This window comes from Polyodon spathula, chromosome 5, assembly GCF_017654505.1.
Source record: "Polyodon spathula isolate WHYD16114869_AA chromosome 5, ASM1765450v1, whole genome shotgun sequence".
In the NCBI taxonomy this organism is placed as follows: Eukaryota; Metazoa; Chordata; class Actinopteri; order Acipenseriformes; family Polyodontidae; genus Polyodon; species Polyodon spathula.
Genome location: NC_054538.1, coordinates 55,848,835 through 55,865,673, shown reverse-complemented (window position 1 = coordinate 55,865,673; position 16,839 = coordinate 55,848,835). Strand labels below are relative to the sequence as shown.

At 38.3% G+C, this 16,839-nt stretch overlaps 1 protein-coding gene across 4 annotated transcripts in view; it reads right to left on the bottom strand.

Annotated features, from left to right (window-relative positions):
* Positions 1–16,839, bottom strand: part of LOC121316068 (signal-induced proliferation-associated 1-like protein 2) — a 150,329-nt gene that overhangs the window by 60,240 nt on the left and 73,250 nt on the right. For all 4 annotated transcript variants that reach the window (XM_041250804.1, XM_041250805.1, XM_041250802.1 and 1 more), the window contains exons 5-7: positions 10,619–10,793; positions 6,088–6,191; positions 211–368 (exon numbers count right to left, since the gene is read on the bottom strand). In XM_041250804.1, the coding sequence (XP_041106738.1) occupies positions 211–368; positions 6,088–6,191; positions 10,619–10,793 (437 nt within the window). The remainder of the gene's footprint in view (positions 1–210; positions 369–6,087; positions 6,192–10,618; positions 10,794–16,839) is intronic.

Genomic DNA, 16,839 nt, shown 5'->3' with positions numbered 1-16,839 from the left:
GGTTTGAGAGTTCAGCCTTCTAAGGGAAAGTGTGTTTTACAAAAGTAGGAAATATTAAGGTTCCATCTTTCAACTCTTCACTCACTTCCAAACATCACCGAGATACACAACATGCAAGGCAGTGCATTAACCATCTAACAAAAACATTTCTATGACATACTGAATACTTTTAAAAAAGTTTAAAATTGATCTACCTAATCTTAAACTTACCTGTAGCAAACATTTTCAGTGCAGGGGTTATATACTTTGACTATGACAAACACATGTTGAAAGTGGGAGCGGATGTTTTTTGGGGTAAAGGGAAGGGCCCCGGGCTCTTGAAAAATGATGGTGACAATGTCATTTCCAATGTGCCTTTTCCTTAAGAGCTGGAATGGCAAGAGAAACAACAGTAAAGAGGATTACAACATTCCCAGCTCATGTAAGGGGTTAATGAGAGTGCTTCAGTGTGTATGACAGTAAGTGGCTTCTAAAGCCATGTTACCTTTCCCTTACCTTCTTAATGTTTGACCTTTTAACCTGTTTGTCATTTTTTTGTGGGGAAAACAAAGTTTAAATAAAAAGTGTTTCATTTTAGGATAGGACAACATATTGCCTTTTTCACTCAGGAATTCCATTGAGGTTAACAATGAAATGAGGACTGAGGGATACAGAAGCTGTAATCTAAACACAGAACATGCACAGTGAAAATATAAATCCCTAAACTTTTTTCAAAATGTTTTTAACTGGTTTACTTTTCTCTTAAGGCAGAACACTTTCAACATAAAGTACAATACAAAATACACATAAACCTTACAGTGTCTTTCCTGCCAAGAATCCCCAGGCATTAAAGACCAAAATTACATGTCTGTCAGTAATCGACATTCGGCTCTACGTCAGTAAAATTATCCTCAGCATTTTTTGTGCCATTTTCCTGTGTACTGCAATTGTCTGTAATTATTATGCCTTAACAGTCTGATTTAGAGGTCATTGCTGCCGTACAGCTGGAATTTTACTTCACAGTTGTGTCTGTGCCAAGATTTTCAATTACAATTGATTCAGTCACATTAGTTAGATCACTCAGAACACACTGTTCTCAAATACAGCCCAATTAATACAACTCATTAGGGCAGACTTCTATTCTATTGCTTGGGGAGGTTTTATGAAAAGGTAAGTCAACTCATTTTAGCCACCCTAGCAACACTGTGTCAATATTTTTTGCGTATTATGCTGCAAAAGTTGATAAAAGGATACTTTTTTTTTTTTTTTTTTTTTTTTTTTACAATATTACTATAGAGACTAGATCAGTGGTTCCCAACCTGTGGTCCGTGAGTAAACTCCAGGTGGTCTGCAAACACCTCCCAAAATTTGGTTGAGCTGTTGTTAGCAACACGACAAACAGCTTGTGATCGTGTAATGAGACAGGCATTTCATTTTTTTTTTTAAAAGGGCAAAGACATTTTCTGCAGCACAGAGAAACAAAACATGACACAGTAACTTTACAGGTAAGAAAAAAGGGAAAACACCGTAAATCCGATGTATTTGACTTAGTTATATTATAACATTTATTCTGTCGTGTTAATATATATGTTTTTACAAAATTTATAAATATCAAGAAATGAGTGGATATAATCAGATACTATTTCATGAACTAAATTTGTAAAGTGTGTTTTTTTCCCTTATTACTGATAATAATGGAACGAATTAACTATTATTGTATTTATAAAGACCATGAGAATAAAATGTGTATTGTCATTGCAGTCACTAAGGTGAAACAATGTCTTGTAATTTGCCCAAACATCAGTAATTTTCAAGGTCCTTCAGGTCATACATAATAAAACATACTATTAAAACTGAATTTTTTTTATAGGAAGAGAGCCAACTACAGCCCGATAAAACCTGGTCCTGGGTGAGCATCCCACTGAAAATTGCTTGGTCATTAAAGGGTTAACCACACACACACACACACACACACACACACACACACACACACACACACACATATATATACACACACACACATATATATATATATATATGTACGCAGTCTTCATTTTTTTCTCTCTATCTGTTTTCTTATTACGGGTGAGTTTGTAAATTAATATTACAGTTCCCTTTGATACAATTATTATTTTTTTAGCCAGTATTATTTTAAAAAAATCTACATCTAGCATTAATGTAAAATACACATCTTTCTCATTCATGCTCATTCTACTGCTTGTGTTCAAGGTTCAGGGAAAAATAAATAAAAAAACGGAATCTGGCTGTCTCAGCCCTATCGCTCCTCGTGAAAATAGCATACTGCATTGAATATTCCTAACTTGGAATGACTAAATTAAAACAAACAAACAAAAAAGAACCATTAAAACCACAGTTTTAGTACTTTTCATTTTCAACAATATAAAATAAGTGCTACAGTGTTGCCAGCCATATAGGAATATCCCTATTATTCCCATATAATATTTTTTTGGAGAGGTTAGCTGCATACAGTAACAAAAGTTAATGTGAAATAAAGAGAGGCTACATTTGTTGCTTGACTTGTGAACTGTACCGCAGTATGAATGATCAATTTCAGCTTCATGTTATCATATGGATTTATTCAGCCAGGTTTAATATCTCACAAGACTATATGTCAACCAAAATGCTATAAATCCTACTGCGCGCCACAATCCTGTTTAATTTACACATCAAAAAATTTCAGCAAATTTCTAATTGCTTCCCACCCACCTCGTCTTCCCATTCCGGTGTGTTTTTTACATGTACACTGAGCGAATTTGGCAACTCAGTGAGCGCAATAGGTTGCAATAACAGCACTGGTATTTACATTTACTGGATCTGAGAACAACCCAAGCCCCAGTGCATTATTTGTCAGGAGGTTTTGTCAAACAAAACTCTTAATCCTGCAAAATTTCCCATCCTGCATTTATCTACAAAGCATTCAGAAGGCAATTTCTTTCTTTTTTTTTTTTTTTTTTTTCAAACAAACAGGAACTGTGCCATCAGCAACTTTCAATGTGTAAAACAACAACATTCCTTCCTGAACTGGTAGCGAAGATTCAAGACCAGGAATCTCATTAAGTTAAGTACATTATATAAATACTTTACTTTCTACATGTACTTATACATCTTACACATAAGAGTTTCAAAATGCTGATGTGAAAAAATGCATGGCAAGTTGGTCCGTTGAAAAAATCCAAACACCAAGGTGGTCCCTACATTGAAAAAGGTTGGGAACCACTGGACTAGATGCATAAACATGTTTTTTTGTGACATATTTAAAAAGGATCAGATCAAATATGCATATATTTTATACAGACTTCATTAAAAAGATCACCAAAAAAAAAAAAAAAAAAAAACATGTTCATCACATCTTGTATGTTGACCTGTGTGGCTATTGTAAGTTCATGTACAGGCTATAAATTCTGAAAATCTTTGAATTTAAATTAAACACACTCACACATACATACATACATACATACATCAACAGACATAATGTGGGAAACGAAATTGTACTATAATGTGTGCTAAGCCATTCAATGTTAGAGTTTGGGGAATATCAGCAGAAAGCAAGTCAACATTTGTGATACTTCTAGTTGTAAAACAAAAACACAGATCTGCCAGTGCAACTGTGTTTAGGAATTCTGCATAAGTGCAGGCAAGACATACCACATGTCCAAACAGTGTATAGAAAGAAAACTACTGCGGTTGAAACTGGTCCCCTCCAATTATTTCTTCACAACCCTATAGGTTTCAAAGCACATTTCTGGACAGTGCTCTAAAAATGGCGAAAAAAAAAAAAAAAAGACCAATGCTGGAAAAACAAAAAGAAACGTTCAGCTATAAATCAGAAAAAAAAAAGGACAAAAAACACAAAAGGCATTAAAAAAGTAAGGGAAATACTGAAGGGAAAACCACCAAGTGACATATGAGGTTATTATTATTATTATTATTATTATTATTATTATTATTATTATTATTATTCTTCCAAGCTGGCTTGAGAAGCCTATTGTTATTGTAAAGATGTATTTATTAATTTTTTTGTCATTTTTCCTCCCAAAACTTTAAACTGCTCCAGTTCACACGCAGTGTAAATCGATCAACATTACATTTGACAGGTTAATCCCGTGTAGATTACAGTGCAGATGCAAAAAAAAGCGTTCCTGCATAAACCAAGATGGCGGCCTGGCACATCTTTGGGAAAAACCTTTCAAAATCATCTTCTTAGGAACCGGTGAACCGAATGATCTGAAACTTTGCATATGTCATCAGCAACCAAACCTGCTTCAGGTTTGCAAAACAGAAGTTGCTGCATTAAATGCAAAATGGCTACCACCAAATTCGCCAAAACGCACCCAAACATTAAATTGCTTCTGTTTGCAAACCGTTTAACCAACTACTTCTAACTTGGTAGGTGTCATCCTGGGGATAATGGAATTTAAATATGGCAAAATTGTGTTCTTTCATAAATTTAAAACCGCTTCAATTGAACACTGTTTAGTTGATTAACTCCAAAGTTGACAAGCAATACAATTGACTTTTTCAAAAATGGTGTTTGTGCGTAAAGCAAGATGGCCACTTGACGCATTTCTTTAAAAACCTTTCCAAATCTTCTCCTTAAGCAGCAGTAAACCGACTGATCTGAAACTTTGCATACCTCACCAGCAACCAAACCCACTCAAGTTTGCGAAGTAGAAGTTGCTGCGATAAAATTTACTATCAAAATGGCTGCCACCAAATTTGCCAAAACACGCCGCAAACATCAAACTGTCTCTGTTTGAAAACCATTTAACTAACTACTCTGTACTTGGTAGGCATCATCTTGGGGAAAATGGAATTAAAATATGGCAAAATGGTGGTGTTCTGTAAAACAAGATGGCTGCCAGACCTACATTTTCTTCTAAAATTTAAACCACTTCAGCTGAAAAACGGTCCAAAGTTGACAAGCATCATCCCTGTGTCAATACAATTGACTTCTTAAAAAATGGTGTTTGTGCGTAGACTAATACGGCCACCTGACACATTTCTTTAAAACCCTTTCAAAATCTTCCATCAAATTCAAAACTAGCTTATAAATCCTTGCACAGTGCAGATAGGGTAATGGTTACTATGAAACACATATATGCTACAGCTTGCCAAAATTTCCAACTGGTAGTGAGCTTGGAAGCTGTAAAACTGACTGGCAATTCTAGTTGTTATTATTATTATTATTATTATTATTATTATTATTATTATTATTATTATTATTATTATTATACTATGTAACACAATTTTTGTTCCTGGGTAGTAAGTGTTATTTCCTAATTGCTTATGCCTCAAAAGTATAGAAAATGTCTATTATTCCCCACAAACTTTGCTTTTGTGACCAGGACAGTGATATTTCAAAATATCACTATTTCCAATGGGAAAATGGGCAAATGTGTGTCTTTTCGTTCACATAAAGTCAGAAAAAAACAACATATGAATCCAAATTAACATGTATTTATAGTAAAGTAATACTTCAGTATTTACAGTGTAATTGTAAATCTCGAAAAACTACTCACTTCTAAATCTTTTGTAGTCATCTTTGTATTACTTTAGTATAAATACATGTTAATTTGGATTCATATGTTGTTTTTTTCTGACTTTATGTGAACGAAAAAAGACACACATTTGCCAATTTTCCCATTGGAAATAGTGATATTTTGAAATTTCACCGTCCTGGTCACAAAAGCAAAGTTTGTGGGGAATAATAGCCATTTTCTATACTTTTGAGGCATAAGCAATTAGGAAATAACACTTACTACCCAGGAACAAAAAAAATAAAAAATTTGTTACACAGTGTTATTATTATTAGAGTTGGAGCAACATATGTATAAATTGTAAAATCTACTTTACCTATTCACAAATATTTATTTTATGATTATATGTAAAGCAGCTCTCCTCTTACATCCTACCAGTGTCAATGTATCCACCTGTAAACACCTGACAATTCACAGAGGTGTTTCAAACAAGATTATTAACATTTGTGTCTGACTAACACTGTACAATTCTATTGAGAAAAACTACAGTATATGAGGATTTATTGACACCATTAATATTATGTGAAGAAAATGACTTGACAATACATACCTGCTGTGTGTTACTGGCAGTATATGGAAGTAAAGTCGACACATGGAACATCAATTCATAATCTTTGTAGGTGGTGTATAATGAGTGACTTCCAGTTGAATCACCTAAAAAAAAAACCCACACGTGTTTTTAAATATATATATATATATCTATATATATATATATATAGATATATATATATATATATATATATATATATATATAGCATATATAAATATAAAAACACCTACATGTAACATTTCTATTGTAACAGAGGGTGTATACAGTACATTTCATATAAGATATATATATATATATATATATATATATATATATATATATATATATATATATATATATATATATATAAAACAAAACAAAAAAACTGCTTCTTTGTAATGTCCCTCTTCATTTAACAAAAAAATAATGGTTTAAAATATCAATCTATCAAACAAACACTTCCTCCTGAAAAAACACCCAACGGTAAATTACTTTGCAGGTTGTCATGACAACTCCATTTTTAAAACCTTGAAAAGATCAAAATACATTCTGACACATCATATAACAGTGCACACCTGTTTACTGGAAGCAATATAACCCTAACTGCATGTGAAGCAAGTATTGATTTGCAAGAAAATACTGTACTCCATTACAAAAACTAATTGTTATTATCTAAACTGGCAGGTTTGTTTCAAAGGCATGACAAAAGCTGTTGGAATGTTGCTTTGCAACGGAGATTCTGCTCTCCATATATATATTATATATATATATATATATATATATATATATATATATATATATATATATATATATATATATATATATATATATACACACACACACACACACACACACACACACACTACCAGTCAAAAGTTTGACTGGAAACTAGGTTTATTTCATAATTGACAATGTTTTACGTCATATACGTTTCTTTAAATACTTGAAAATGAAAACACATGTTACAATTTACAAAACATAAGGAGTATCAAAGCAATGTTCAAGAAAACTGAAAATTGTCTCAATCTTGGATTCCTCAAAATAGCCACCCTTTTCCTTAATAACAGCCTCAAAAACACGAGGCATTTGGTTAACAAGTTTCAGCAGGAAATCAACCGACATGTCTTCCAAACTCTTCTGCAGCAATTCCCAGAGATGTAGGGCACTTGTGGGTAGCTTTGCTTTGATCCTTCTGTCTAGTTTGTCCCATACAAGTTCTATGGGATTGAGGTCTGGAGACTGGGCAGGCCAGGTCATTAGATTGAGTTGTCCTTCACTTTCCTTCTTCGCCAGATAATTCTTGCACAACTTTGAGGTGTATTTCGGGTCATTATCTTGCTGAAGAATGAAGGACTGCCCAACTAGCCGTAATCCTGATGGAATGGCACGCCTCTGAAGTATGCTATGATAGCCATGCTGGTTGAGCTGCCATGGACTTGGTAAAGCTCACCAACTCTGTCACCAGCAAAGCAACCCCAGACCATGACTCTGCCTCCTCCATGCTTCACAATGGGAACCACACATGCAAAACTCATGCGCTCACCCTCTCTGCGTCTTACAAATACTCGGCGGATGGACCCAAATATTCCAAATTTTGACTCATCGGTCTTTAAGACCGACTTCCACTCCTCAAATGTGCAGTTTCTGCATTTTTTGGCCCAGACACGTCTCTTCCTCTTATTCTGCACTCTTAATAATGGTTTCTTTTCAGCAATTCTTCCAGTTAGGCCAACTTCACGCAATCTCCTCTGAACAGTTGATGTTGAAACATCTGTACTTCTAGTAGCAATTAGCTGAGCTCGTATTTCAGGGGCAGTTAATCGCATTTCACAGACTTGTGACTCGAATGAACTTGTTCTCTAATTCTGAGGTCACCCTTGGCCTGCCTGACCTTGTTTGGTCCTCATGAGTGCCAGTTTCTTCAAATCGTTTCATGGTCTTGGCCATAGCAGTTACAGACACTTGCAAAGTTCTTGCGATTTGTCTTAAAGATTGACCTTCATTTCTCAAAGTAATTTTTTCTTTGTTTCTTTCGTAGCCATCATTGACACAACCATGAATTCTGAATTGTATCGGAAAATTCTAGAGGTGAATGTCAGGCCATCTGTCCGTGAGCTGAAGCTGAACCGAAAGTGGGTCATGCAGCAAGACAATGATCCTAAACATACAAGAAGATCTACAATGGAATGGCTGCAGAAGAAGAAATTCTGCGTTTTAGAATGGCAGTGTCAAAGTCCGGAGCTAAACCCCATCGAAATGTTGTGGCAGGACCTGAAGCGAGCTGTCCATGCAAGGAAGCCCTCAAATGTCACTGAGTTGAAGCAGTTCCGTAAGGAGGAATGGGCCAAAATTCCTCAAAACCGATGTGAGAGACTGACCAACAGTTACAGGAAACGCTTAGTTGAAGTCATTGCTGCTCAAGGGGGTGCCACCAGTTACTGAATCCAAAGGTTCACATACTATTTCACACATGGATATTGACTGTTGAATCATTTGTGGATAAATAAGTGTTGAAAAAGTATCATGTTTTTGTGTCATTTGTTTAATCAGGTTATCTTTATCTATTATTAGGACTTACAGTGGCTTCCAAAAGTATTCATCCCTCCTTGGACTTTTCCACATTTTATTGTGTTACAACATGGAATCAAAATCGATTTAATTAGGAGATTTTGCCACTGATCAACACAAAAAAAGTCCATAATGTCAAGTGAAAAATAAAATCTAGAAATTGTTCTAAATTAATTACAAATATAAAACAGAAAATAATTGATTGCATAAGTACTCACCCCCTTTGCTACAGTACACAACTAAATAAGCTCTGGTGCAACCAATTGTCTTTAGAAGTCACATAATTAGTTGAATGGATTCCATCTGTGTGCAATTAAGGTGTTTCACATGATTTCAGGTTAAATACACTTGTCTCTGGGAGGTTCCACAGTTGGTTAGTACATTTCCTAACAAAAACTACATAATGAAGACAAAGGAACACTCAAAGCAAATTTGCAATAAGGTTCTTCAAAAGCAACAATTGGATAGGATATAAGAACATTTCCAAGACGGTGACTATCCCCCGGAGCACAGTAAAGTCCATTATTAAGAAATGGAGAGAATATGGCACAACTGTGAATCTGTCTAGAACAGGCCGTCCTCAAAAACTGAGTATCCAGGTGAGAACGACACTAGTCAGGGAGGCCACCAAGACCCCTTTGGCAACTCTAAAGGAGTTACAGTCTTCCCCGGCTGAGCTGGGAGACACTGTGCATACAGCAACAATAGCCCGGATGCTTCACAAAACTGGCTTTTATGGGAGAGTGGCAAAAAGAAAGCCATTGTTGAAAAAAACTCACATCAAATCTCCTAGAGTTTGCCAGAAGGAATGTGGGAGACTGTGAGACAACATGGAAGAAGATTCTATGGTCCGATGAAACCAAAATAGAGCTTTTTCGCCTCAACGCTAAGCGATATATTTGGCGCAAGCCTAACAGCGCACATCATCCTGAGAACACCATGCCTACCGTGAAGCATGTTGGTGGCAGTATCATGCTATGGGGATGCTTCTCTGCGTCATGGCCTTGAAAGCTCATGAAGATAGAGGGCAAAATGGATGCAGCAAAGTACAGAGAAATCCTAGAGGAATACCTGCTGAAGTCTGCAAGAGACCTGGGACTTGGGAGAAGATTCATCTTCCAGCAGGACAATGACACCTAACATACAACCAAAGCCATACTGGAGTGGCTTAAAAACAAAAAGGTCAATGTCCTGGAGTGGCCCAGGTCAAAGCCTGGCCCTCAATCCTATTGAGAATATGTGGAAAGAGTTGAAAATTGGCAAAAGTTTCCCATCCAACTTGACGGTGCTTGAGCAATTTTGCAAAGAAGAGTGGGCGAAAATTGCAGTGTCCAGATGTGCAAAGCTGGTACAGACTTATCCAAATAGACTCATGGCTGTAATTGCTGCCAAAGGTGCCTCTACCAAATATTGACTCAAGGGGGTGAATACTTATGCAATCAATTATTTACTGTTTTGTATTTGTAATTAATTTAGAACAATATGTACATTTTATTTTTCATTTTGACATTAAGGACTTTTTTGTGTTGATTAGTGGCAAAAACTCCTAATTAAATCCATTTTGATTCCATGTTGTAACACAATAAAATGTGCAAAAGTCCAAGGGGGGTGAAAACTTTTGAGAGCCACTGTAGTTTAAGGTCCACTAACATTTTAGGTTTGAAATGTGTGAAAATCCTAATGGGTTCACAAACTTTGTCAGCACTGTGTGTGTGTGTGTGTATATATATATATATATATATATATATATATATATATATATATATATATATATATATATATATATACACACACATTACACACACACACAAATATACGCATATACACTGAGAAACACTAAAATCGCTAAACTAAAAAATTTGACGACTTAAAAAAACTTTTTGAAGATACATTTGCATTTTCCCTAAAACAGGGATTTTGTCTATTTAAGCACACCGTTATATTCAGATATTATACGACTGTAAGACTAAATTCTGATACATACTTTTGTTGTCCAGCTGAGCTCTGTACTTGCTGAACCCCTTCAGCCGCACTTTCTGACCCAGCAAATCCAGGAACTCGTCAAAGGCAGGCCCAGCAGTCTCATTGTTGTACATCTCCTCCTCTGTGCTCTGCCCAGCCTTGCAGTAAAGGATCCCAACTTTGTGCTGAAAACTCAGCTAAAAACAAGAACAAAAATACACCAGTCAGCCACCTTAATCAAGATTTATAATGATGCAGATGCCCTAGGATCTTGCTTGGAAGACAAATGTTATGTCAAAACGCTGTCCTTCTGGACTAAAGATTTAAAACACTAGGTTATTATCATAACACTGGTTCCCTGAAATAGAAATGTAACCATTACCTAATGGGTGTTTACCTCCTAAAAAGACCCCAAACCTGAATATTCTATACCAAAGCTGCTTAGCTGAGCCAGTGATGCAGTCTTGGCCCGCCCCCGAGGGCATAAAATGACAGCACTCACTGACCTCAGAGTAGTTTTTCCTACAAGCCTGCTGCAATCATGGACGCAGCGACCTTGAAGGTTAATGGTTACATTTCTATTTCAGGAAAGCAGGCTTATGATAATAACCCAATGTTCCCTTTCAAGTACAAAATGTAACCATTACCTAATGGGTGAGTATACCAAAGTCGTTGCAAGGGCACAATATTGCAGAATGACTAGAATGCTACAAGGCTAAGCTGTGTTGTAAGGGTCGACTCGGAAGCCGTCCTTAACACTCTAGTTCCAAAAACAGGATTTTGAGGATCCACGATTTGTAGAACCTAGTCAAAAGTATGAGGAGTAGCCCACACTGCTGCATTGCAAAAGTCCTTGACAGATGCACCTTGGAATAAAGCCCATGAAGTTGTCATGCTCCTGGATTAATGGGAAGTGAGCTTTCTGGAGGCGGCCAGCTAAAAGACAGTCCAGACTTTATCTGCTACCTATTGGGACAGCCACTGCTTAGACAGGGCTTGACCATGGGACTCAGTCCCAGAGCAGACAAAAACTCTTATTCAGACTGCCTCCAGCTTTTCATCCTGTCAACGTAGTATGCCAAGTCCCGCACTGGGCAGTGTATGGAGCTGCAGCTCCCTGTCAGACTTGAAAGGATGTGGAAGGAAGCCTCCAATTCCACAGATTGTTTGACATGGAATGTCTTTGGCAAAAGGCAGGACTGGTACAGAGGGTAACCTTTGTCCTGGCCTCTGTAAAAAATGAAGCAGGCTTTCACTATGGAGAATGTCTGCATCTCACTCGCCTGCATTATGAAGGTGACAGCAAGTAAACAGTCACTTGAGTGATAAATATTTCAGCTCAGCTGAATGCATGGGCTCAAATGGAGGCTTCAAGAGTGCACTGAGCACCACGTTCCTCGCTAGAGGTTAAACAATGTCCTTCATAGGTGTACGAAGCGGCTGAACCCCTTTCAAAAATTGCCAGCCTTCCTTGAGAGGAGGTCCACTACCCAGTTTATCACCCCAGGGAGATGTACTGCTTGCATTGAGAGGTTCTCATGTGCCAGAGCAAAAGCTTCCGGGCCACACAACGGAGACTGGGTGACATCAACCCGCCCTGGTGGTTGATGTAAGCCACAACTGTTGTGTTGTCTGTACGGAAAGGAACACGTCTCCCTCGAACCTTCTGCAAAAAATGCTGCAAGGCTAAGTAAACTGCCTGCAGCTTCAAAACATTTATATGGAGACACTGCCAAGGGGGACACTGCCACATATTCCCTGTGCCCCCTTGCTATTCCACACATCACCCCAGCCCAGGCTGGACGCGTCCGTGGTGACGACCTCCCTTTTGGCGACACAGCCCAGCGCTACGCCGAGGTGTAGATGGGCAGGTCCTTTCCACCAAGAGCGTGCCTTCAGACAGTGATGAGACACTCAATAGGCGGTCGCGGTACAGCGCAAGCTGAAAAACCCTGCTGTTGAACCAGGCCTGCAGAGGGCGCATGCACAGGAGACCCAAAGATTCTGCCATCAAGCCCAGAAGTTTCAGAACTTCACTACCGTGAGTGCTCTGTCAAACAAAATTAGCTCTAAACAGGCAGCTATTCTCTGCCATCCGACTGGATCTGGAGTAAAAGCACACTCCTAGATAGGCTGTTTGAGAAGGTGTGAGGTGGCTCTTCACATGATTCACCGTATGGCCCAAACACTGAAGATGGCCAGTGGCACGTTCCGTGTGGGCGTCTGCCTGTGCTGAAGACTGGGCACAAATGAGCCAGTCAGACAAATAATTGAGTACTTCGAGTCAATGGTGCCAGGACAGCTTCCATGCATTACAAAAAGGCACAGGGAGCTAGAGAGAAGCCAAATAGCAAGACCCAGAACTCGTACAGATGACACACGACACAGGAGAGGTGGTAGGCTTGCCATCAAAGATGGACTGCCTTGTCTCACCTGCTGTAGGCCAGGGCACTTTCAAGACTGCAGCGGCCCTCTGATCAGTGGCAGAAGCTCTGCCAACAGGGGGAGCTTAACTGCATGGGCTGTCTGGCTTCACGTCCTCAGACGGGAACTCTAGCTTGTGTTCGCCCACCTTCTCATAGGTTGCGATGGACAACATGTCATCCTGCTGCTAATCAGTGCTCGTAGTTCCCTGGGACCCCAAGGGGACCATTCGATGCCACCTGCCCCGCCTTTCACGCAGTAACTCTGTGAGTACTGTTCCTTGGTGAGAAACGAGTTTTTCCATCTGCTCCGAGTCCGCCAACTGCTTGAAGAGCGACTCCTCCATGAATAAGGCTTCCTACAAGGGCTACTTTCCCTGGAGTGTCGTCCACTCTCCCTTGGCACAGAGCCAATGGGGAGGACACAGCTACCTCTCTAACATAGGGTGATGGGGAAGAGCACTGTGCAGGAGTGAGGGATGCAGATTGCTCTGTGGAGCTGTGGGAGAGATGTTTCTCCAGTGCTTCCTTAGCGTGCTCTGGCCCCAGGCAGGAAGAGCATCTGCCATGCTTTCTCAACAGGCAGACTGGCCTTGCACGTCTCGCAGGAATAAAACCCAGTTATTATGCAAGTAGCAAAGTAGTCTACAGTAAGCCTGTACAAGTGCTACCTCAGTCTGCTTTAAAAGACAGCAACAGGGCTGTTCAAGACCTGAACAAGACCGGCTTGGTACCGAGGACGGTACCGGGTCAGAACAATATGGTACTGGAGCTGTACCGATGCAGCTACCTCAGTCCCGGTTCAGTAACCTTGGCACCGGTACAGTACGGGTCCACTGGTTCGCAGTTACCTCAGGCAGCACTATATAGGGATGCCCACCTATGCAAGCTACTGGCAAAACCATTCATTCAGTCAGTACTCACATGAGACTGAGTGAAGCCTGCTTCACCAAAACGTCATCAAGATGCTGTGGGGGCGATTGCAAGCAACTACAACCAAAGCAGCCTCTTGGTCCGGCGCAGCTACTGAACCTAGCAGCTGCTCTCACTACACGTGTGCCACAGAATGCATTGCAGACAAACCCGCGCTTAGTCTCTGTAATGTAAAATACTTCTCATACAATACAGTAACAACAATGACTTTAATTATACAAAATGTCTCATAATTTTGGCCAAAGCCAAAATGAGAATAAAATAACTCCAGCTGGAGCTATTACAGTCTGGGGAGAGAGCATAAACTGAGCCGACTTGCACTGCTTAATCCCTGGGAAGGGTCGAATTAAGCCGTGTGGGGCACAAGGCTGCAGTGGGACATAACAAACAACAGGCTTGTTATGGAGGTAATATAGCATGTGTTTATGCAGGTCTTTTTTTTAGTATTGTAGCATGTGTTTGCGGTTAAAGGTCAGTGGGTAATAAGGCAAGACTTCATATTTTTATAATGTTAAAAATTGATGCAATTAACCCACATTCTTTAACTACACCTACAAGTGTTTATTTACTTTACTTTTGTTTCTTTATCTTGGTTATTTTAAATACATTTTCAATACAATTTTCATCCAGCCTGATATTCCTGGCCTAGACCTAGTTAGTGGTTGCAGTGGTCTGTCTACATTCCTGGTCACTTGGCAGTTAATGAACCCATGCAAATCATGTGAAAACTCCTCACAAGACCTTTCACCTTAAATACATCAAATTCAATTTTTTTTTTTTTTTTTTTAATGCAAAACACCCCCTGACATTCAGTCCTGAATTTCACTTGTGACCTGATTCAAACCCAGACATTCTAGGAGGTGAAAGCCATAAAACATTAGTAAGTTAGCCTGCTGTGCCATTTAGACCCCTACAAAATGCTATTTTAAACTTGGACCATATGGTCATTGTCACAATAAAAGCAGCTGTTTTGAATGCATGCCACATTATGCAAAGCATTTATGTACTGTAAATAACCACTTGTCAACCAGTCCTCCATTACTTTAAACACTCAATATTAAGATATTTAGTATTAAGATTAAGCTTTGCTACAAGCTATAAATTATCACACGAACCTCGATGCAGATCCTTGCCTAAACTGCAGACAAATACTTTTTTTTTTTTTTTTAAATTGGAAAACTCAAGTGTGAAACTTCACATTTCATTGCCTTTGGTCTTTATATGCCCAGAAATAAATTCCATGCATTTCTTCTATTTTAAAACTGTTATTTCAGTAAAATCAAGATGCTCTGTCACAGTACTTTCATTTCAGAATTATCATGAAACCAATTACAGCCCGGTACTTTACCTCTTGATAAATCATTCTTTAAGAACTTACTTTTAAACAAGGATTGATGCAATACAAGTTTGAAAATAAAGTTAATTTTACATCCAGTTTTAAAATGGTGGTAAAACTCCACAGATAACCAGCACATTTCAAATGTAACCCTGTCTGCAGTTAAATAGAAAATATGTTCACTGAAGTCAGTATGATTAAAAGCATTAGGTATTTGTTACACCAGAGACATTTACCTAAGTACTTAATTGATGGTATGCAACTCTGAAAATGTGAAAGGACAGTTTTTACATCCAAAGTGCACAAACTCCTTTACAGACAGCTGTGAATTATTTGTTAGGCTTTTGAAATTCTCAGAAAAAAAAAGAACTCACTATTGACTGACTCCCACACCCATTAAAATGCATGTTAAGCAAGGAAGGTCGCCATGTATCTTCCAAAGGTTTTATGACAATTATTTCTGTAATGAAATAGCTACTGTAATTACCATAATGCCCCTTTATTTATACCCTTTAAAACAGGTCAACCAGTCAGAGCAAGTACACAATGTTGTTGTCATGGTAACTCCCTTTGTGGTGTAATAAAAAAGTAAGAAAGAAAAAAGATAATCATTTAATTTACCGTTTGGCTTACAGGTCATAAAGAGTTGAAAATGTGTTTTGTATTTGTAAACTGGACCCTCATTATCCCAAGTGTTGTACCACACAACCAAGCTTAACTGGCATAATATATTACAGATGACAATTTGAGTGGATACCATTATAATATGGACTGTAACTGACATTGAGGATATAGATAATAAAGACTATCTATCAACAGCCAGAATACTTTACTTACCAGTACAGTAAGCAATTAAAGCTGATACTCAAGTATATTGACAGATAGATGGTAAACTGCTGTGTAGACTGCAGATTTGGAGTCCATAAATTAGTGATTCAGGTGATTTCTTAATATGAAACAGGTGTATTACACTTTAAAACTGAGAACACAAAAAAAAAAAAATCCCAAACAGTTTTCCAGGTGAGATCTGGTAATTACTAATACTCCCCGTTTAAACACTGACTTGAAAGCCAATTACTGACCCACCCTTTGAACTCAGAACCTTTACCAGTCTCAACTTGGTACTAAATTATAAAATGTCCTCACACAGCTACAGTACAACAGTATTCTCATTCATTGTGACATTACATGCTGTTTGCTCTCAACGCATCCGACTGATGCTATGACTTCTTACATGCTTACTTTACTCCCACGCTTCACTTCTCCAGTGGCAGTTGCATCACAGTTACTGCCTTAGTGCTTTGTTCAATACCACACCCCCTCATTTTACTACATCGTGATACAAATTCCTTACAGCAAATACATATGTTTATCAGCAATATGTAGATTTACCCATAGATAGATAATTACTGTTAGAAAAGGCAGAAATGCCTTCCACTGTTCAACATCAAGCTGTGCACATGACACGTTGCCTTTCCTACAAGAGGGCAACCACTTACTCCATCATCACGGACATCACCAACCCCCCCCCCTGCAGAACCAAATCTAGAT